Consider the following 23,551-nt stretch of genomic DNA (forward strand, 5'->3'; position numbering starts at 1 on the left):
TACCCCAGGAACCATGCATAGAGCGAGATCTATGCATCATAGATCATCTGAGCGAGATCTTAAATATGTTTAAATCCTTCAGATATTTGAAAGAAGGGTGTGGCAAGGACAGGATATTGTGAAAAAGAAGCAAAGAGAATATTAAGATTGAAAATATAATTATTGAAGTAAAAATCTCTATGGATGAGTGAAACATCAGCTTTAAGTATTGAGAGAATTGGAAGCCAGATATGTAATAAAATGCTTATCAGAGAGGAGACACTCAGTAAATATTAATCCCTTCCCTTTCCTTCCTCATCAACTCCCTTCATCCACCTTTTTTATTGTTGGCGCCTAATGGGATGAAAAGAATGAACTCCATCTTGACTTTAAATTTGACTCTGCCCATGTAAGTGAGAAATAGATGATAGAGTATTTAATCTCTTTAATAATTGAGACAAGGAAGAAAGATGTAAAATACGGAGCTTATTAATCATTATAGGAAATAATTTCTCTGCTATGGCCTTGGAGCAGGTACACAAGCTGGTTGTTTCTTTCGTCTGAGGACAGAGAAAGAATGCAAGGAGTCTAATGCTTTTCAGATGAGATTTGAGACTAAATTACTGTATTTCTCAAAAATTGCTAGTTCAGTTAAGGGGTATAATTTGACTTAAAAATGTATGGGGATTCATTTGACTTTTTGTTTACATTTCTGTTACATAAGTAATAAATTAGTAGCAACAAGTAAACAACTTTATTCTTATGTTTAGAAATTTGTTTTCAAGTTAATAAAACTTTTTATTAATGTTTCTCTTAGTTCGTGGAGCAGAGATTTCCCAAGAAGCAGATGACATGGCGATGGAAAAAGAGAAATATGTTGATGAACTGAGAAAAGCACTGGTGTCAGGAGCAGGACCAGCTGACACATACAAGTTTAATTTTTCTAAGGATTCCTGTCATTTCTCCTTTGATAAAAACCTGAAAGATGTTTCAGTAAGTAAAACTTTCCATAATGTTGTAAGTGGTAAGATGTCAGAACACATACTGAGAAATTATTTAAGTCACTAGCATATTATTCCCAGAATACATCAGAAATAAAAGTTGGAAAGTACTTGGTTTCTAAGTTGGAAAATCCTTCAAAGTTATAGGCATTATATGTGTTTTATATTAATGAATTATGGAACATAATTATTAGAAAATGTATTTTGTTTTTAATGCTTTAAAACTAAATATTGAGATAATTACATGAATGAGCAATTCTGAAAAGTGGGGTCAGAAGTTTTATACCATGAGGCAAGGTTTATTGAAATAAGTTTGGGGAAATACTGATTTTAATAAAGAAAATAACATATTTTCTTCTGAATATTTAATAATTATGACTTATTTTCTTCCTTAGTAGAATGTATTTGAAATTATAAAATGATATAGTTAAGTGTAGTCAGATGTATGACTAGAAATTAAGGTATTTTATTTATGTTATCAACTTAGAATTATTAAAATAAAAAGAAATAACTTTCAACCCAAGCTTTCCAAAACTTGCATACTATAAAGACAAGAATATCTGCTACTTGTCCTGCTCAGTTTCTACATTTTTTGCACCAATTTAAATCACGGCAGATGATTTATTTATCAAAAGTATAGTACTTAGTGTTTGTATATTTTATTCAAGTTTATGGTATATTTAGAGGTTGAATTACGTGCTTTTTATCAGTGGTTTGTCAGTCAGATATTAGATCTATAATACAAGAAAAGGAGGGAAATTTTCACTACATTAAGTTTAGAGACTGTTATAGACAGTTTGTGCTGGAGCTAAACTGAATTTTAAAAATTATTTTTTAAGAAAATTCTTTAATTCACAATGATTAAAAGGATGTCACCAATTAGCGAAACATTTGAAGGAACAGATGGAATCATTGCTTTCATTTATCCTATAGAGAATAATTGAAAGAGCCTGGATTCAGTAATTGTATCTGTTTAAAAGATACATACTTATTCTGCTAAGCTGTCCGCTTACATGAGTTTTAATATGCTGAGGTCCTTAAGATGAAAATTTAAAATAGGGTAAGTAAGGTTTGAGCTGACTACTGAAATTTTGTTATTTATCACAAAATGTTCTTTCCTATGATTCAAGTACAATCAAATGTATACTACAGAACTGTTGACTCTTCTGATATTTTGAAGCAGATCATTGTCAAATTGAGAATAATGCTATTTCCCACTCAACAAGCATTTGTTTATAATAACTAACATTATTTCATGCAGCCAGTTTCTGGTTTTCATCTATTTTGTGTACCCTGGTGTGTAACAGATCCCAAGTTTCAGAGGTATCTTCTGGGAACTTAGAAGGCTTTTGGTATCTTTGGCATGGTGGAAAGGAGGGTTAGGTACATCAGGCATGGATGGAGTACTTGCCATGCTTGGAGATACATCTGATCTTGTTGCTTTTGTGAAGAAAGAACTTCAGTTCCTCATGACTTAAGGCTTTTACAATCGACTTGGCATTTATCAGTCTCAAAAACTGATAATAATCCTGAAAAGATACCTTGTTTACTACCCTGAAGTTAATCAACTTTATTAGAGCCAAAGCCTTGAACCACCTTTCAACAGGTTTTCTCAAGAAATGGAAACAGAATAAGAGATTCCTAGCAATGCAGAAGTGTTGGTTTCCAAACAGATATGCCCTAAAACAGTACAATGCAGTTTAGATAGGTGCCTTATTATTTATTCATTTTTTCATTTGCTTACGAGAAAAAGAAAGGCTACTCCTAGAACAGTTTGATGAGGAGGAGTTCGTGACTTGACTTACTTGATAGATATTTTTGGATATTTGGATGTGGTAAAACTTTCAGTTTGAGGTGCTTTGAGTCAGCCTTATGGATGCAGATGAAAATCACAAGTTCATTTGGCTAAACTTCCGTGGGAATCTTCTGGTGAGTGCTTCAGGATGTGTTTCTGCAAGTTGAATTTCAGAGTGACAGTATCTTGTAAATTCATCTGCTGGCAAAAATATGCAGACAATTGGAAACATGGCAGAATAGTTTTTAAGGCTAATTTTGCTTTGGATGACCTAAAAATTTAAAAGGAGTTTGTAATCCTTTCCTTGATGACACACACATCTGATTGTTGCCAATAATGACCTCCTAACACTTAGAAGAAAAGAAAAGAATGAATGTAGATTCAACTCAAAAAGTTGTAGTGAATTCGGTTGTTTGTTGACATAAGCTTACTCTCCCATGGTAAAGTATATTCCATGAGTTCTAAATACAGTCTGCTGTGAGTTTCATACCACTGAGAGTTAGGGTTTTGGGGCAGTTGTTGGCTGTCACTTCAAGAAGTTTTATAAGTCTAATGCTGCATTGGAGATTTCTCCATAATTTGAACGTTTAGAGTATTTAAGTCATACAAGGCTTATTTGAAATTTACATTCATATCAAATTTTCTTTCTTTTCTGTTTTTTAAAAGGGGGTAACTACTAATTTTTATATTCAAAAAGACCTGATTTTTTGGAAATAGTATCTTGTGTTTTATTAGAGTGAAAGAATTGTCATTTTCCAAAGCAATGAAATATTTAATATATATATATATATATATATATATATATATATATATATATATATATATAGTGTGTATGTTGATATTTATATATATTGTTTGGAGGGAATCAGTCCATAATTTTAATGAGATTGCTTTTGAGCTCATAATACCTAAAATTTCATTTATGCTCTCATTGGCTTTTCCTTGCAGTAACATAGAAATTTTTTATTTTAGCTTAATTCTTATTGGAATAAATCTTGAATGGCCAGCTAGGTGCTCTTTTTTATCTGTAAGGTGTAGACTGCTGCGACCCTTCCTGCCCCATCATTAGAACTCTTCAGTTGGCAGTAGACTGTTCTGAATGAAGATATACTCTAGTGCAAGCATTAAGAACTCATTATCTCTTTACTATAAATACTGTCGCCCACTCAGCAGATTATTCACATACTTTGTGTCACTGTTTTCCCTCTGCCTTTCACAGTTCATAGGGATTCTGCAGTACACACTTTGTCATGCAAATAATACATCTTAATTAAAAATTAAAAAAAAATTAAACTAATTCCTCTTCCTCTTTCGCTTTTGTAATTGGCTCTGTTCAGAAAACATTTTCATTCATGAGCCACATAAAAAAGATCTAATTATTTTTGATAAGAGTAACTTTGGGGTCATCATTTAGCTTGCTCATACCTCTGTTTTCTCATCTATAAAGTTTTGAAGTGATTTCTTGGATTCATTCCAGGTCATCTAATATACTGTAGTTTTATATTTCTAAAAATACTCCTAATGAAGGAAAGCCATGAGGTTTGAAGCAAAATTAAACATGATAAACACACACATAAACATAACACATTCGAATTGGCTTTAGGTCTCTTACAATTATAATAAAATATATTTACATTTTCTTTTCTTTCCTTTTCCCTAACCTCATCATCAAATATTGGCTTCAGATACAGTCTAGACTGAAAATGTGATGATTTAAATAGCATGGAGGTTTGCTTTTCTCTGATGTAAAGATCCAAATAGGCAGGCCTGGGTTAATACGATGACTTTATGATATGGAGGCCTAGAGCTGCTTCTTTTTCTCTTTATTTTCTTTTTTGTATATATACATATTTTTAAAGTATATAGTCAATTTACAATGTTGTGTCAATTTCTGATGTACAGCATAATGCTTCAGTCGTACATGAATGTACATACATTCGTTTTCATATTCTTTTTCACCATAAGTTACTACAAGATAGTGAATATAGTTGCCTGTGCTATACAGTATGAACTTGTCATTTATCTATTTTATATATAGTAGTTAGTATCTGCAAATCTCAAACTCCCAATTTATCCCTTCCCATCCCTTTCCCCATGATAACCGTAAGTTAGTTTTCTATGTCTGTGAGTCTGTTTCTGTTTTTAATCAAGTTGTTTTGCCACTTTTAACAGTGAGTTTTTACCTCATGATCACTGTTACGTTCACCTTTCAAGCAACAGGACTGAGTTAAAGAGAAAATAACATACGCATTTTCTTTAAGGCCATCACACTAATATGTCCTTTATGTAATATTATGGCCTTGTGTAAAAATGCTTTACTTTTGCTCGAATCCCATTGTCCAGAATAAGTCACAGGGCTTCACCTAGCTGCAAGAGAATCTGTGAAATATGATTTTTAAGCTGTGTCTTATGTCCAGAAATTTTTATTACTGTGTAAAAAGGGGAAAGTGGATATTGAGGGACGGTGGGCAATCTCTGCATGTTTATGTTTAGGAGAGATTGAAATGTCATTCAGTCAAAAGTTTCCATTTAATTGTTACAGGGATCTTCCTCTAGTATTTTCATTACGAATAATCGTTTAAGTCATATTTTAGTTTAAAAAACTAAACTATATGTTACAACATATAATAAGGTATAGGTTAGTTTGTAGCTTACTATATGTCATAACTTTTTTGTTAAAGTAGAAAATACATTCTAAGTTCGAACAGCCTCTCTACATTTATTTAACTTACATTTCTCAGATATATAAAAACGAACTAAAATAAGTTAGCCCAAACCAGTCAAAGTTGTTTTTAAAAACAGCAGTCCAAAATCCTGTATTATTGCCATGTGTCCCTGTGGTTTGAGGGACTTTGAAATCAAATGGATATTTCCAGATGAAATATCAGAATTGGAGCATTTATTATGGTACTCTGCCAAAGACTTTATCAAAAATAGTAATGATTTTCAGGTTTGTAGGAGTATGCGTTGCAAATGTGTTGCTTGAATGCCTCAAAAAGAAATCATAGTATTTTGTCATAAAAGTATTTCTATACATCTGCTGTATTTGTATTAAACACTTTACAATCTTGACCGTTTGGAATGTGGGAACCAAATCAGTAATGTAAGTGGTGCAGAAATCCTGTTCAAAGTATAAGCCATAGAAGAGACTTTAGAACTATTACTTTAAAAATGATCAATTTTTAGTTACACAATTTTGTCTTTGAGAACTCATTTTCTTTTTCTAGTTTCATATTGTTCTGCTTCGACTTAAAATGTTTTCTTTTATAAGAAACATCTCAAAGTCATTATACTTTAATTTTTTCAGTTATTCCAGGATTTTTCAGGAAAGAAACAACTTTCTTAGTAAAACAGAAGTAGAAAGTAGCATGTAAAAACTGTGCTCTAAAAGAACTTTTGAAGGTTAATAGTATTGCTTATTACTTTTCAGTTAATCTCCTTTAGCTTGTGCTCTCACTTCATCATTGTCACTGTATGTGAGGAAACAGTTGCTGAAAGCATAAACAAATTCCTAAGGAAAGCAGAGGTAGTAAGTTAGGTAGAGTAGAGCCCAGGCCTCTGTTAAAATCAATTAAAATAACCTTTTTGTTTAGGTGTAATGTGCATACAATAAAATGTACCTATGTATAATGTAAAGTTTTCATCACTCCAGACAGTAACTTCATGCCTTTTTGAAATCAGTCCTTGGTTACCCTCTTTCCTCCCCAACTCTGCTCACTCTCCAAGCTCCAGGCAACCACTAAACTGCTCTTTGTCACTAAAGAGTAGCTTTACGTATTTTAGAATTTCACATAAATGGAACTGGACAGTATGATGTACTCTTGCATGTAACTTTATTTACATAGTATAATGTTTTTGAGATTCATCATTGTGTGTTTTTTTCAAGTTTCATTTTTTTTTTATTGTTTTGGGAGGGAGGTAATTAGGCTTATTTACTTACTTATTTATCTTAATGGAGATGCTGAGGATTGAACCCAGGACCTCCTGCATGCTAAGCATGTGCCCTGCCACTGAGCTATACCTTCCCCCCTATCATTTTGTGTTTTGTGTCAGTTCATTCCTTTTGATTACTGAGTAACATTCCATTGTATGGATATGCCACATTGACTTTTTCATTGTATGTGGATGGTTTTCAGTTGTGGAAATTAATAAAGCAGTATATACATATATATACATTGTATATGAATATACATTCATGTATAAATCTTTTTGTGGGTATATTAAAAATAGCTTTATTGAGATATAATGTGCATATTGGAAGTGTACAATTTGATAAATTTTAAAATGTGTGCATACCCATGAAACTGTTGCCACAATCAAGATAATGAACAAATCCTCATTCCCCACCAATTTGTTTTGTATACATTTGTAATCTTGTTTCCCAGTCTTCTGTACCTCTCTATTTAGTCCCCAGACAACTCCCTATCAGCTTTCTTTTCACTAAATTATTTTATATTTTCTAGAGTTTTATGTAAATATAATCCTATAGTAGGTACTTTTTGACGGGAGGGGGTCTGGCCTTTTTCATTCAGCACAACTATTTTGAGATTCCTCCAGGTTGTTGTGTGATTCATTAATTTATTCCTTTTTTTTTTTTTTTACAACTGAGTAAATATTCTATTTTATGAACATGCCCTGATATATTTATGCATTCATCTGTTGATGGACATTTCAGTTGTTTCCAGTTTTGGACTGTAACAGATAAGCAACCATGAATATTTGTATACAAGTCATTGTATGGAAATATGTTTTATTTTTTTGGATAATGCATAGGAGTAGAATAGGTGGCTTAAATGATTGGTGAACATTGAATTTTTTAAGAAACCAATGAACAGTTTTCCACAGTGGCCATAGTATTTTCCATTTCCACCAGCCATAAATGAGAATTTCAGTTCCTTCATATCCGTGTCAACACCTATTATTTAAATTTTAGATAGTCTAGTGGCTGTGTATTAGTATTTCATTATATTTTAAATTTGCATTTCCCTAATGTCTAATGATGATATTTGCCATCAGTATGTTTTCTTTAATGATATGTTTGTTTGGTTCCTTTACATATTTTCAATTGGGTCACTTGTTTCCTTATTGAATTTCGAAGAGGTTTTTACATATTCTGCACACTAAGTCATTAACAGATATACAATTACGCCTCTATTTGTGGGAGTAGAGGAGAAATTCTTAATTTTCACGGAGTCCAATATTTTTTATTTATCAGTCATGCTTTTAGTGTCATATCTGGTGAATTTCTGCCTAGTCTAAAATCACAGAGATTTTTCTCCTAAGCTTTCATATATGAGTTTTATAGTTTTAGGTTTTATATTTAGAGTCTGTGACACATTTTGTGTTAATTTTGGTATATACTGCAAGATGTGGATTGAAATTCATTTTTTGCATATTGATATTCAGCTGTTCTAGAATCCTTTGGTGAATTCTCCACTGAATTTTCTTGAGTTCTGTTAAAAATCCCTTGACTACATACATATAAGTCTATACCTGGACTCTGTTTTGTTCTGTTGATCTATTTACTTATCTCTGTGCCAATCTCAGACTGTCTTAATAACTTAGATTTATAATAAAATTTGAAATTGGATAATGTAAGTCCTTCAACTTTGTTCTTTTTCAAAGTTGTTCTGGATATTCTCTATATTTCAAATTTTCTGGTGATGTTTAGAATCAGGTTGTCAGTTTTTTACAAATAAGTCTGCTGAATGCATTGAACCTATAGAATTGACAGTATTGAGTCTTCTGACCTACGACCAAGATATAGCTCTTCAATTATTTAGGTCCCCAGGTCAACTGGGTTCTCAACTGGAGGAGGTTTTGCTTTTCCAGGGACCTTTGGCAATGTGTGGAGGCATTTTTGATTTTCAGAGCCAGCAGCAGCTGCTGGCTTCATAAGTCTATGATCTATTTTTAGTTAATTTTTGTGTAGGTTGAAGTTCATTTTCTTGGATATGAATGTCTAGTTGAACTAACCAGTAGTTGAAAAGACTCTCCTTTTTCCATTGAATTGCTTTTGTACCTTTATTAAAAGTCATTGGCTGTATTTGTGTGGGTCTATCTCTGGAGTCTGTATTCTGTTTCATGAATTTATCCTCTATCCCTCTACCAATACTGCACTGTCTTAATTATTGTAGCTACATTATAAGTCTTAAAATCGGGTTGTGTAATTCTTCCAACTTTATTCTTTTTTTTCAATGTTGTTTTAGATCATTTAGCTACTTTACCTTTCCAAATACATTTTAAAATCAGTTTTATATACAAAAAAAAGCCCCAATTGAGTCTTCTAATCCATGAACATAGTATGTTTCTTAGTTTTTCTTTGATATCTTTCATCAGCATTTTGTAGTGTTTAGCACAGAATTTCTGCACAAGTTTTGTTAGATTTATTAGTAGGTATTTCAGTCTTTGGGAAGTTAATACTAATGGTTTTGTTTTTTAATTTGAGTTTCCAATAGTTCTTTACTAGTATATGAAAATACAGGGTTTGTGTGTGTGTGTTTGTGTGTTGACCTTGTAATCCCCAACCTTGCTAAATTCCCTTATTTGTCCCAGGGTGGTTTGTTGTTTTTGTGTATTTGTATAGATTCCTTGGGATCTTTTATGTATACAGTAATGTTATCTGCCAGTAAGAATAGTTTTATTTATTTTCAATCTTTATGCCTTTTATCTCCTCTCTTTTCCTTATTTTACTGGCTAGGACATGAAACTACTATGTGGAATTTTCGTGGTAAGAACAGAAATCTTTGACTTATGTCCCATTTTAGGGGGAAAACATTCAGTCTTTCATCATTACATATGCTCTTAGCTGTAGTTTATTTTTCATATGCTCTTTATCAAGTTATAGAAATTTCTTTCTATTCTTAGTTGGATGATTGGTTTTATTGTGAATAGGTATTGAATTGCCTTAAATGCTTTTTCTGCATCAATTGATGTGGGCATATGAGTATTCTTTTTTAGACTGTTAATATGGTTGATTACAAAGATTGAGATTTTGCCTTGCATTCCTGGAATGATCTACTTGATCATGGTGTATGTCTGTGTTAGTGGGGAGAAGAGTGCCACTTGATCAGTGCAGGGTGAGTATGCATGGATAATAAGTCTCTGCCCACAATTTCTGTGTCCACAGCACCAAGTTGGGAGAGGAAGGGACCTCATGAGTTCAGGGTGAGGATAGTAGACTAGGCTCCACCTTTAGTCTCCTGTCTTTTGTACAAGATGGGGATCAGGATGGGGATAAGTGTAGCTTCTTCTGGGTTCTTTGCCTGAACTGAGAGGGGAAGGGAAGAGTTTTAGGCAAAAGGATTCTGTGCTGGTTAACCCTTTTCTGCTTCCTATAGCCAGACGGAAGTGGCTTTTCTTTTTGTTTATTTGTACGCACTGTTGTTGTCATCTTTCAGACTTCTTTAATATCCAGGTTGGATGTATAAAAGGCAACAAAACAAAACCAATCAGGGAACTCTTTGCCAAATCTTCCCTCAAGTTCCAAGATTCCTTTTAAATATGCTTTCTTTTCTCCACCTTAAGGAATCTTTTTAATAGTTGCTCTAAGTATCTGTCGGGATTTTTGGTTGTAATTAGTGAGAGTAATAGAAGTAATGAACTATCTCCATCTTACCCAGAATCAGAATTCTGAGTTGTCTTTTAAGTGATTTTATTTTTTTTTTAAGTCTTTTATATTTACCCACAAAGTTACCTGTTCTGGAGTGATTCATTATTCTTTGTAGATACAGATTTCTGTATAATATTATTTATTTTCTGTCAGAGGGACTTCTTTTTTTTTAATTTATCAAATTTATTTTTTTATTATGGATATTGCTATAACAGAATATAAAAATTAAATGATAAAAATTTCTTCTAAGATTACAATTTAACTTCATCTTTAAAAAGTTCATCTATTTTTAAAATTATACATACTCAGGTAAAAAAAGGCTCTTTGACTTAAACTTATGACATCAGAATTAAATTCTAGAAATAAATGCTATGGCCATCTAAAAGTTTATATTGACAAATTGCATACATTTTCCAATTATAATGCAATATTTGTACACAGAATAATTATATATATACTTCACTTACATTGCTGATGTATAATAGTTACCCAAAATGTCTTGAGAAATGAGGCGTAATATAGATTCAAACTAAATAGAAGATCAGTCTCAATTACAACGTTTCTTTCACAACTAATAAAAGATAATCCAAACATTTTCTGAATATAAAAAAAGTCCCATGCTTCGTGGTGTGTTCTGGGAATTCCAATATATTTTAGATGAGAGATGTTGACCATGAAGGAGTTCACTGCTGTGCTCACTGGTAAAGTTGGAGGAACTCTGGTCCAAAGGAGGCGATTGCCCTCCATCCACTGGCCTCAGTGCAGCTCAGGTGAAGATCTAATTGAGTGAGTGAATGCAGCCTGGCCGTTTGGGAGGCCTGAGTGGAGGGGAGGGAACAGCACAGCTTTAATATGAGGGCCCACTCCTGGGAAAGGGATCATCAGGACTTGGTGCTTGGTCCCCTGGCTGGTTTGTAAAAGCCCCTTGTGATGTGCTGATTGTCATGACCTCTTCCAGGAACTTGAGCACTTTTAGCATCTCCTCCATCTCTTCTTGTGTAGACTGTAGGGATCTCTCTTTCTTCAGTTCTTGGATGAGAAATTTGATTTCCTTCCTTGAACTCAGGTTGACCGTCATCAACTTTCTGTAAGTGTCAGTGAGGCTGGGTATATTTGCTGGCTCCTTCTCTAGCCTGGCATTCTTTAAAGTTGTCTCCTTTTTAGCCACACAAAGCTTGTCAGTGAGGTGGCATTTCTCCTCAATCTGTGCATCCAGTGTTTTTGCCAGTTGCTTTTCATGTCTTCTATTAAGTTGACTTCTAACAGACTGAATAAGTCTGAAAGTAAATAAGACACCCACCAATAAGCTGAGGACAGGCAGACTCAACACTATCTCCTAGTGGAGGCTCTGGAACATGAACTGAGAACACAGGCCATTGGGCAGCAACAAAACCAGAACCGCACTCAGCTTCCTAAGGATCAGCCCAAAGCCAAGCTCCACAGAGGACAGCAGCCCCTCCATGGCACTGATCCACCACAGAGCTCTGCCCAGTTACCGTGGACCCACCAGCCACAACAAGCCCCAGGGGATACCCCAACATTCTACCTGGAACCCAACCAGCAACAGACATCCTGGATTGGTCAGTTATCTGGTCAGAACTGGTGGGGAGGAGGGGGTGTTGTTAGAGGAGAGGGTTGTAACTAAAATGTCATTTTCTCCATTATTGTCTAATGGTAATTTTTTCTTACCTCTTTCTTTCTGTGTTTTTATCTGTATACAGAGGGACTTCTTTTAATGTTTCTTTTCATGCAGGTCTGCTTGTGATGAGTTCTGTCAGGTTTTGTGTATCTGCAAAAGTCTGTATTTCACAATTCTTTTTAAAAGATATTTTCACCAGGTATTAAGTTCTAAGTTGATGATATTTTTCTTTGAATACTTTAAAAATGTTGCTCTACTATATTCTGGCTACTTGTCATGTTTTTCCTATCTAAGCAATGTGCCTTCTTTCTCCAGCTTCTAAGATTTTTCTCTTTATCACTGCTTTTGAACAGTTTGATTATAATGTGCCTTAATGTACTTTTCTCTTTATTGATCCTCTTTGATCTGTTAGTTCATATTTTTTTGGTCAATTCTGGCAAATTTTGGTCATTATTCAAATAGTTTTTCTGTTACCCTTCCTCCCTGTTTGGAGACTCTAGTTACCTGTATATTACGTTGCTTGAATTTGTCTTATAGCTCACTTATCCTCTTTTTCTTCCTTTTTAAAATTTTCCCCATTTTTTATTTTGAATAGTTTCTATTGCTCAGCTTTCATATTCATTAATTGTTTCTTTTCTATGTCTAATATGCTGTTAATTCCATTCAGTATATTTCTTATCTCAGATGTTGTGGTTTTCATCAAAGTTTGATTTACATCTATTTAATATCTTCTATAAATCACTTTAGCATATGCAGTCTTTTTTATATCCTTGAATATATGGAATAAAATTTTAATAACTTTTAATGACCTTGTCCATTAATTCTATAATCTGTATTATTTTGGCTTAGGTTTTGATAGATTTTTCTGCCCTGTCATAATTCCTGTGTTCTATTTTCCCTTTTTGTTGCATGTACATTAATCTTTGTTTGGATGCCAAACATTGTGAATTTTCTTGTTTCTGCTGCATACGTTTGTATTTCTCTAAACCTATGCTTTGTTCTGGGACACAGGTGGTTTACTTGGAAACAATATAATCCTTAGGGTCCTGCTTTTAAACCTTTGTTAAAGAGGACCAGAACATTTGTTTTAGGTCTAATTTTATACGCCTGAGGTAAAATATTTCTGCTTCCCTTATCAGGCTGCTGTTGTTTCTACACAGGGTAGTAAAATCAAGAATGTTGTAATCCTGTATAGTCTTTTAGCTTTGCCTATCTATTACAGTAGCTTAAGTTAGATTGCATGGTGTGATAACCTGTCTCTTAGGTTTATTGCTTATTTTGCCCCTATTGGAAACTTTTAAACTTTGAGATAGCTCCCTCCTGAGTAAAATGGCATAGTCTACTAGATATCATTGCTTCACTCTGTGTACCTAAGACATTAAGGTTCGGGAAGAGAATTATCAGGGCACCTGAGTCAAAAGTTGTGATAATCTTCATTATTTAGTTTTTTTTTTTTTTCAATTTGGATTTTCTTTTAATTCTCATGACTCTCCAGCTTTAATTAAAAGTAAATCATTAAGTTATTATCATTTAAAATTTTAATCTATTAGGATAAAGAGATTAAGGTGATTCTAGGCCTTTGACATTTTCACTTAAGAAAGTTAAATTTTCAAAGTAGATTTAGGTTACCTACATTGTTAATACTGTTCTAATTACTGCATAGAAAAAGTTTAAGTTAGCTATACTTTGACAATTTGGTTTTCTGAAGCTATGAAGACCTATGGTCTTCTTTATCAATTTAATTAAATTACATTTAGTTCTTTATTTTCTTAAATAGGCATTTCTTTTTTATTTCTTAAAGCAAATTGTTTTATTATGAAATTCAGTCAAGAATCAGATTTTCATTTACTGTTACTAGCCTGAAATTGTAAGTAAATAACCAATTGAGAAAATAGGCTCTAAAACATTTTAGGAACATCTAAAATCAGATGGTGATGAAGATGGTACCTACTTCTGTGTTAGTAGGAAAAATTGTGGAAAATAATTGCTAATTGATATTTAAGCTAAATATTTTAAAAATGAATTCAGAACAGAAATCTTTACTGTTGATAAATAAATCACAACTAATGTAATAATTAGACCATCTAGGATGTTTCAGTGGGCGAGACTGAAAGAGATGCAATGTATTATAGTTGTATGCACCCCCTCAAAAAGTGTTGAATTTAGGAGGCTGCAGAGAGAGAAATACTGTTCAAATGACATTAAAACTAGTATACATTTTTGAAAGACTATATACTTAGATTGTTTAAAACATCACTATTAAAACAGTTATAGCCTACAGCATCTGTATGACCCATGCCGGACATGCTGCTATCCTACTGCCTGATGACCTGATTGGATCTCAGGTGAGACACTTTGGGCATCTTATATTCAGTTGTTTGTCCTCAGTTTTTCTTTTATAATTCAGAAATAATACTAATACCTGACTCAGTGGTTGTAAGGATCTAATGAATTAGTGTATAGGGGTGTGTGTGTGTGTACTTTTTCTAGGACAGTTCTTTTTCAGACACTTTATAAATCTTTGTTATTAATTATTTACTTGGATGTCTCTTCCATTATACAGTAAAGTCCTTGAGGGCAGTAACCATGTCTTAGCTAAGTTTGAAATTCCAGCAAACCTGGATGTTTTGGGGGTGGTCTTTTGTTGAGAGGAAATGTGTTATAATGGAAAGAACTCAAGATTTTGTCTTGAGTCTTGTATCTAATTCTAACCATATGGGTTTCATCAAGTCATTTATCTTTATTTTATGATGAAAAAACTGAGTTCAAATAAGCTAATAATACAAACTCTCAGGGTTTATGGTTGTGGGCACTAAGATTGATATGTGTGCAAATCTTTGTAAACTGTGAGTTGATATAATGTGAGTCTTGTCCCAGGAGCCCATTGGGTTGATGCCTTGTAATCAGAAGGGCCTCAAGCATATACTTATGTAAATGAGTTTATACACGTTGTCTAGACATTTTGTTATGCTGGTTTAAAGTTGTATCCCATTTCAAGCTATATTTTTTGAAGTTCCGTATAAATAACATCAATTTAAATATGTGAATGCAATTTTTGTAATCTTAATTTCACTTTTAATATATCTGGAGATTAAAAAAATTGAGAGTGGCTTAGACTTCCCTTGACCTCAGAGAAGCCTTTTTAAACAGATGTTTGTTATTATTATAATGTGTACTCTTTTCAGATGTAAATTTACTGGTAGATTCAGAACTTCGTTTTCTTTGTTGAATTTTCTGGCAATAACAACATAAGTTGATTAAAACTGGCCATCAGTAGATAATTTTTATTCAAAACTGGAAGCATCCAAATAAAATAATTATTCAAAAAGACATACCATGAAAACAGTTAAAGACTGATTATTTGTGCAACTCCTGGAGACAATGTGCTATTTCCGGCTACAAATGATCCAAAACCAGTCCAATAGTGGAGATAGGCCCATTGTGACTAGAACCATAATGGTGGATTATAATGATGTTTTTCCTGATTTGTTATGGTTCTTGGTCAATTTATAGCTTTTGACGGCTATCTTTTTTTAACATTTTAATTTTATAGAAAAGTGGCAAAAATACTAAGGAGAATTCCTGCATACCGTTTACCCTACACTGATGCCCTAGTATTTACATTTTACGTAGCCATAGTACAATTATTAACATCAGAAAGGTAACATTGACATAAAAATCTACCGATCTTATTTGAATTTTTATCTTTTTACCACTGTCTTAGTCTACTCTGCCTTGCATAACAAATTACTAGAGACTGGGTGGCCGACACATTTATTTCTTACAGTTCTGTAGGGTCGGAAGTCCAAGATCAAGTTACCGTCCAATTCAGTTTTTGGTGAAGGCCTGCTTCCTGGCTTGTACTCATCTGCCTTTTTGCTGTATTCTCATGAGGTGGAGTGAGAGCTAGCTCTAATCTCTTCCGCTTCTTATAGTTACTAATCTGATCATGAGGGGCCTGGCCTTGTGAATTCATCTAAACCAAATTACCTCCCAAAGGTCCCACTTCCAAATACTATCACATTAGGAGGGGTTCAGGTTTCAACATACAAATCTGGGGAAACACAGACATTCAGTTCATCACATTCACTGAAATTTTTTTCCTGGTCCAGAATACAAGTGAATGTCTCACATTGTATTTAATGGTCTCTTTTATCTTTTAGTCTGTGAAAGTTTTTGTCTTTGTTTTTCACTTCTTTGACTCTTTTGAAGAATATTGGCTGGTTATTTTGTATAATGTTCTTCAGTTTGGGTTTGTCTGATGTTTTCTCATGGTTAGATTGAATTTATTGATTTTTATAAGAATATCAAAGAAGTGATACATCCTTCTCAGTGAGACGTGTTATCTACTTGCATCATTATTGGTGACATTAGCTTTGAATACTTGATTAAGGTAGTATCTGCCAGGTTTCTCTCCACTACTGTAAACTTGCTATTTTTTCCCCTTTTGTAGTTAATGAGTATCTTGTGTGTACATTTTGAAAGTATACAAATACCTATTTTTCATCATATTTTTTACCCACTAATTTTAGCACCCATTGATGATTTTTGTCTCCAGTAGCTACTATGATACATTTAATTATGATTTTCTCATTTCATCATTCCATTACTTCATTAATTGGAATTTTGCTGTAAGGAAATCTGCTTCTCCATTTATTTAGTTATTTATATCAGCATGCATTCTCATGAGTACATTTATTCTATTATATGGGTTAAATTATGCTCATTGTTTATTTTCTTTTCTCAAATTGTCCTGGGAACTTCTTCAACTTGACTTTTGTGTGGTTAAATATGTCTCCATTACATTGAACCCCTCTTTGCTTTCTGGCACAACAAGATGTACCAGGCTTATCTTGTCTTTCCCGACCCAGCCCTGAAATCAGCCATGTATCCAAACAGCAACAGCTCCTTTTATTTAAGTGTATATTTTGTAATCAGTATTTGGGTACTAGGTGTTCTTATTGCTCCTGAGGTGCCATGGCCTCTGGGTCCTCTCAGCAGACTGGCAGAGCTAGCAAATATATATGTATACTTACATATATATGTGCACCCCATGGCATTTCTCCATACATCTCCAATGTATGTTAAAAGCGTTTAGTTCAATCCAGTGTCATAGAGTTTATTCTAGCCTTCTCCTCTTTCTTACTTGCAACTTTCTCTGACAGTGAAAAGTCTGGCTTCCATTATCCATGATATGTTTAGTTATTTACTCAGTCCTAGTATACATGTAAAGTCATTTCAGAATTGTTTACTTATATCCTGGTGAAAAACAAATTTTCTAAATATAATATGCTATTTGTATATAATTCTTTTTGTCCTTATCCTTACGGTATACATTTAAAATGTGATTTTCCAGGATGTCCCAAATTAGCTTTGTTCCTTCCCATCCTTTCAGTATTTCTATTCCATTTTGGGTTGAACTCACATTCTGGTTGATGTTAATTAGTTACTTATTTTTGGGAGGATATGAACAATTGCCACATATCAGAGCCATATACACAGCTATATTCAGAAAAGGGCCACTTTTCCCTCATCCCTACTGCCCTCTTCCCATTCCCTTCCTTTTTTCATTACATTCCCAGCCAGCTCCTCTTGGTAACCAAGCTCACTAGTTTCTGGCTTATATGTTCTTTGGTACAAATGAGCATGTTTATTATATCCTGTTCTTTCTTATATGAAGTGTAGTACAGTATAAGCAGGGTTTTTTTTTCCATTTTGATATTTTCACATAACCACGTGTCCTGGAAATCATCCCATGTCAATTCATAAAGAGCTTCTCTTGCACTTCTACAGACATTTCATATTCCACTGTGTGAATATGTCCATTTTTTGACTTCTCTCCTGTGTATGAGTATTTAAGTTGTTTCCAGTATTTCACAATTCAAACAATGCTGCAGTGAATTATCTATGTATTTTCTCTTCAGGGTAAATTCCCAGATGTGTGATTGCTAGAAAATAAGTGCATATATTGTTTTCTTAGATATTGCCAAATTCCCCTACAGAAGAGTTGGACCAGTTTGTATTACCACCAGCAACATAGGAACTTGTCTGGTTCCTCCACAGTCTCACTAACAGAACGTGCTGTTATACTTTAAAGTTTTCTCCAGTCTGATAAGTGTAAAGTAGGTATCTCAGTGTTAATTTGCATTTCTCTAATTCTGAATGAATTTGAACACCTTTTTATATGTGTAAGGGTCATTTTTATATCTTTTTTTGTATATGGTCTGTTTTTGTAATTTTAAATTTTTTTTATTGGGTTTTGGTAGTTCTTTAAAAAAATTTTTTTTTGTAGGGAGGTAATTAGGTTTGTTTGCTTATTTATTTATTTTTAATGTGCGTACTGGGGATTGCACCAAGGACCTTGTGCATGCTAGGCACACACTCTACCACTGAGCTATACCTTCCCCCCGTTCTTCAGATTTTAAGAGCTCTTTATATATTAGAGACATTACCCTTAGTGTAGATATTACTTATTTTAAAGTGTTGCACTGAAATTTATTCAATGAGTGTGCTTCTCTGGTGTTAAACTTCCCCCCATTTTTTAAACATTTTTTATTGAGTTATAATCATTTTACAGTGTTGTGTCAAATTCCAGTGTAGAGTACAATTTTTCAGTTATACATGAACATACATATATTCATTGTCGCATTTTTTTTCACTGTGAACTACCTCAAGGTCTTATATATATTTCCCTGTGCTATACAGTATAATCTTGTTTATCTATTCTACATATGCCTGTCAGTATCTACAAATTTCAAACTCCCCATCTGTCCCTTCCCACCCCCTCCCCCTTGGCACCAACAAGTTTGTATTCTATGTCTATGAGTCTGTTTCTGTTTTGTATTTATTTTTTTTTATTTTTAATTTGTTTTAGATTCCACATATGAGTGATCTCATATGGTATTTTTCTTTCTCTTTCTGGCTTACTTCACTTAGAATGACATTCTCCAGGAACATCCATGTTGCTGCAAATGGCATTATGTTGTCAGTTTTTATGGCTGAATAATATTCCGTTGTATAAATATACCACATCTTCTTTATCCAGTCATCTGTTGATGGACATTTAAGCTGTTTCCGTGTCTTGGCTATTGTAAATAGTGCTGCTATGAACATTGGGGTGCAGGTTTCTTTTTGAAGTAGGGTTCCTTCTGGATATATGCTCAGGAGTGGGATGACTGGGTCATATGGTAAGTCTATTCCTAGTCTTCTGAGGAATCTCCATACTGTTTTCCACAGTGGCTGCACCAAACTGCATTCCCACAGCAGTGAAGGAGGGTTCCCTTTTCTCCACAGCCTCTCCAGCATTTGTCATTTGTGGACTTTTGAATGATGGCCATTCTGACTGGTGTGAGGTGATACCTCATTGTAGTTTCGATTTGCATTTCTCTGATAATTAGTGATATTGAGCATTTTTTCATGTGCCTATTGATCACTTGTATGTCTTCCTTGGAGAATTGCTTGTTTAAGTCTTCTGCCCATTTTTGGATTGAGTTGTTTGTTTTTTTCTTTTTCTTTTTTTTTTTTTTAAACATTTTTTTATTGAGTTATAGTCACTTTACAATGTTGTTTCAAATTCCAGTGTAGAGCACAATTTTTCAGTTATACATGAACATACATTCATTGTCACATTTTTTTCGCTGTGAGCTACCACAAGATCTTGTATATATTTCCCTGTGCTACACAGTATTATCTTGTTTATCTATTCTGCATATGCCTGTCAGTATCTACAAATTTTGAACTCCCAGTCTATCCCTTCCCACCCCCACCCCCTTGGCAACCACAAAATTTCCCCAAATATTAATCTGAAGCAGGTCTATCTCAGATATTCTATACAAAGTCTTTACTGAAAAAATAATGCTATTTTAATCTCTTTGTGACAGAAAATGAATCAGGTATTTTGGTCCCCTCTGTACGGTTCTTGTTATTCTCTAAATATCTCTTATGTATACTATGTTAATAAAAGTGCATAGTTTTTGCGGGTGTGTGGAAATGCCTTATTCTTCAAGAAGTTTTCACTTCTCATTTGATTCAGAATTGGTATCACCTTTCTTAATATTCCTATAGGTTTTCTACAGTATTTCATAATTCAATTTACGCTGAGTTGTGTTCAGGTATTATAACTGCATAAGGTCTGGGACCCTGTACTTGTCTTATTTTACTCCTTTACTGTGCTTAATAATGAGAATGACCACTGGATATCACACATTATGCTACATGCAACCCTGATGACTTTATGAAATAGGTCCTGTTATTCTCTCACTGTTACAGTGAGGAAACAAAGATTCAGCGGTATATAACTTATCCGAAACCAAATAGCTAGTGAGTGGACCAGCTGGGCTTGAACACAGGTGATGTGACTGCAAAGCATGTGGGGCTAATTACCATTATATAGATATAGATATAGGTATATAGATATAAATATATAACGTCTTTTAATTTTATATGCACTTAATGTGCTCAGATTTTTTAGTTGATTTATTAAACTTCTAAGGCATTCACTATATTCCAAGTGTAAAGTTGGGAGAGCCTTCGTAAAAGACCAGCAGTAAGTGGAAAGAGTTACAGCAAGACAAATTGTACATCTGCATGCAACCAGTATACACTGAACTAATGTGGCCGAGTTTGTAAGGATGTTTGAACTTTTGTCAGAGGAAGCTTTCTTATTTTTAAAGACATTATCACAGATTCTGATTACATTGGTGAAAGGAACTCATTCTATACTTGGCTACTGGGTAGATGACATCCCAGAGATGCCCATTTTGTTTGTATGTTGCTTCAGAATTTTCATTCAGAGATCCCAGCTGTGATTTTGTTTTTATTTCTAAGTGCATTAAAATTTCCTTCAGATTACTTGTTCAAATAATTTTTAGAAATCATGTTCAGCATAAATTTTTTCAGTAGGTTTCCTTGTCAATTTGAGATACATATGATACAATTTCACTTATATCGTGTGATTACACCTCATGCCACTTAAATATAGAGATTCAAATAGTTATCAGTAAAAGAATACTTTTTAATAAAGTGTGATAACCTTTTTCATGTTACTTTACAGACTCCTTATAAGCCTTCGGAATAAGTATGATTATTTTTTAGGGTGATTTAGAAATTAAATGATTTACCTGTTCCAGTGCTGTTTTGATGTCTGGAGAATCAGTTTTATTAGCATTTTTTTTTAAAACTTAACATTATACCAAAAATATTTAGGTATAGTAAGGTCTGATGTGCTTATAAATGAAATGAAAATATAGAAATGTAATGTAAAACAGCTGTTAATTTTAAAGGTATTCACCCAACTTAATTAACTTTTCCTCTTAATTAAAAAATATATGACCACTAAAAGCAGAAAATTAAACATTATATTGTAGGATTGATTTTTACCATTTATTCTGTTACTTATTCCTTCCTGCTGATCTGTATTCCCATCTGTATCATTTTCTTTCATCCTGAAGTTATTCCTCTAGCATTTCTTACAGTGTAGATATGCTGTCAGTGATTTCTCTTAGTTTTATTTTATCTGCAGTTGCCTCTGTTTTGCCTTCAATTTTGAAGGATCTTTTTGTTGGACAGAGAATTCTAGATTGACTTTTTGGTCATTGTTTTAGGAATTTCAGTGTGTTAATTTCCTGTTTTTTCATCTGTTGTTTCTTCTGAGAAGTTAGCCTTTATTTGAATTATTATTGTTTTGTATGTAATATGTTTTTTCCTGGCTGCTTTTGATATTTTCTCTTTATCTTTGGTTTTAAACAATTTGACCATGATATGCCTAGGAGTGGAATTTAAAAATATTTTCCTTTGCAGGGGTTTCTATGTTTCTTGAATCTGTAAATTTATGTCTTTCACTCAAATTAAGAAATTCTTGTTTATTATTTCTCAATAACTTTTTTATACTTACTCTCTTTTTTCAGAGACTTCAGTTAAAGTCCCCTTTGTCTTTTTACTTTAAAAATCCTTTTCTCTCTGTTCTTCAGATTAATCATTTGTATTGGTCTTTCTTCAAGTCCATTGTCTCTTTTGTCATCTCCATCCAGTAATTTCTGAGTGTAATATATTTTGTTAATTTCTAGAATTCTCATTTGGTTCTTCTTTATAACTTTTATTTCTCCACTGAGAGTTTCTACTTTTTCATTTATTATAATCGTATTTTACTTTAAATTCTTAATTATAGTTATATTAGTTGATTTAATCCTTGTCTTCTAATTCCAACATCTGGATAAACTGACGTCAGTCTCCATTAATTGTATGTATTGTATTTTTAGTATGTTTTTGTTTCTTCGTTTGTTGGGCACTTTCAGATTTTGTCCTGGACATTGTGAATGATATATTATAGAAAGAGGGTTCTCTTAGATTCATTTAAAGAATACTCTTTTTTTTTTTTTTTTTTTTTGGTCTGTTTGTTTTTTAAGTCAGTTAACTTGGCTGTACTCCAATTTCAAATTCTGTTTCCCATGTGGTGGGTGTTAGCTGAAATTTCAGGTCAGTTCTTTTAACCTTAGGAGGGCTGCTTGGAGTCTGTCTCTCACACACGTGGTTTGAGGATTAGCAAGAGACTTGAACAGTTTATCCACAGAATTTAGAGCTTCCCTTCTCTGTTTCTCTGCTTTTACAGAATCCATCCCCCCCCCCACTTGTTTTCTTGCTGTGGTTTCCCTGGACTCTGTCTTCTGATTCTAGAAGAGAGTAAGACTACTGGTTTCTATTAAATTTTAACTGTTCTTCATGGCAGGGATTGGAGTCCTCACTCAGGCCATAAAAATGAGAATTTTATGCAGTGCAGTTACCCTTTTTCCAAATTCAGCCTGCTTTTGTTCGCTTTTCTATGCCTTCACGTCTTTTTCTTAAAAAAAAAAAAAAAAGACACAGAACTATTTTATTCAGAGTTTATAATTGTTATCTATGTTAGGGTTGGATTAATGGGAACTATTTGACCATGACTAGAAGCAGAGATTTGTACTTAGCTTTTGAGTTCTCCAGTCCCTTATGGTCTTGTGGCTTTTCTCCATATTTCAAAAAAAAAAAAAAGAAGTATGTTTATATTGTTGAACTCTCTGCTTTTTCAGAAATTGGTGCTCTGGCCTAATTCCTTAGAAGCAGTCTCTCTGCTGTCCTAGTTTATGCCTTGTCTAATTAAAGTCATGCCTGTATTTGAAAAGTGGACAATTTCCAGGGAAAGTGAGCAGCTGGTATTGACACTCAAAAGAGTTATGAAATGAAACTAAAGAAAGGGCCAGTTCGGCTGAACCTCAGGAAAAAATATCTAATGGTGAAATTTGTGAGACTAAACAATCTGGCAAGGGGATTTTCTCTGAGCTGTTTCAAACTGAATTGGAAAAGTCAGAGGAAAAACAAGTAATAAGCCCAGGTCATATATTGGCAGATGGGCAGTTTATATGATCTCATAGTTACCTTTCCTAGTGGCTATTTGACTGTGGTCATTAACAAGAAAGCCTTTTAGGTTTTACTTTATTAATATGCATGTTTAGATTGGAGTGAGAACATGGATCTCCTGGAAAGGAAGAACTAGTATG

The 23,551-nt window shown here is 33.4% G+C and overlaps 1 protein-coding gene across 5 annotated transcripts in view; it reads left to right on the forward strand.

The window, feature by feature from the left end:
- XRCC4 (X-ray repair cross complementing 4) overlaps nt 1–23,551 on the forward strand; it is a 245,624-nt gene that overhangs the window by 27,899 nt on the left and 194,174 nt on the right. For all 5 annotated transcript variants that reach the window (XM_064482156.1, XM_031447654.2, XM_064482150.1 and 2 more), the window contains exon 3: nt 797–972. In XM_064482156.1, the coding sequence (XP_064338226.1) occupies nt 797–972 (176 nt within the window). The remainder of the gene's footprint in view (nt 1–796; nt 973–23,551) is intronic.

This window comes from Camelus dromedarius, chromosome 3 (genome assembly GCF_036321535.1).
Source record: "Camelus dromedarius isolate mCamDro1 chromosome 3, mCamDro1.pat, whole genome shotgun sequence".
NCBI lineage: Eukaryota > Metazoa > Chordata > Mammalia > Artiodactyla > Camelidae > Camelus > Camelus dromedarius.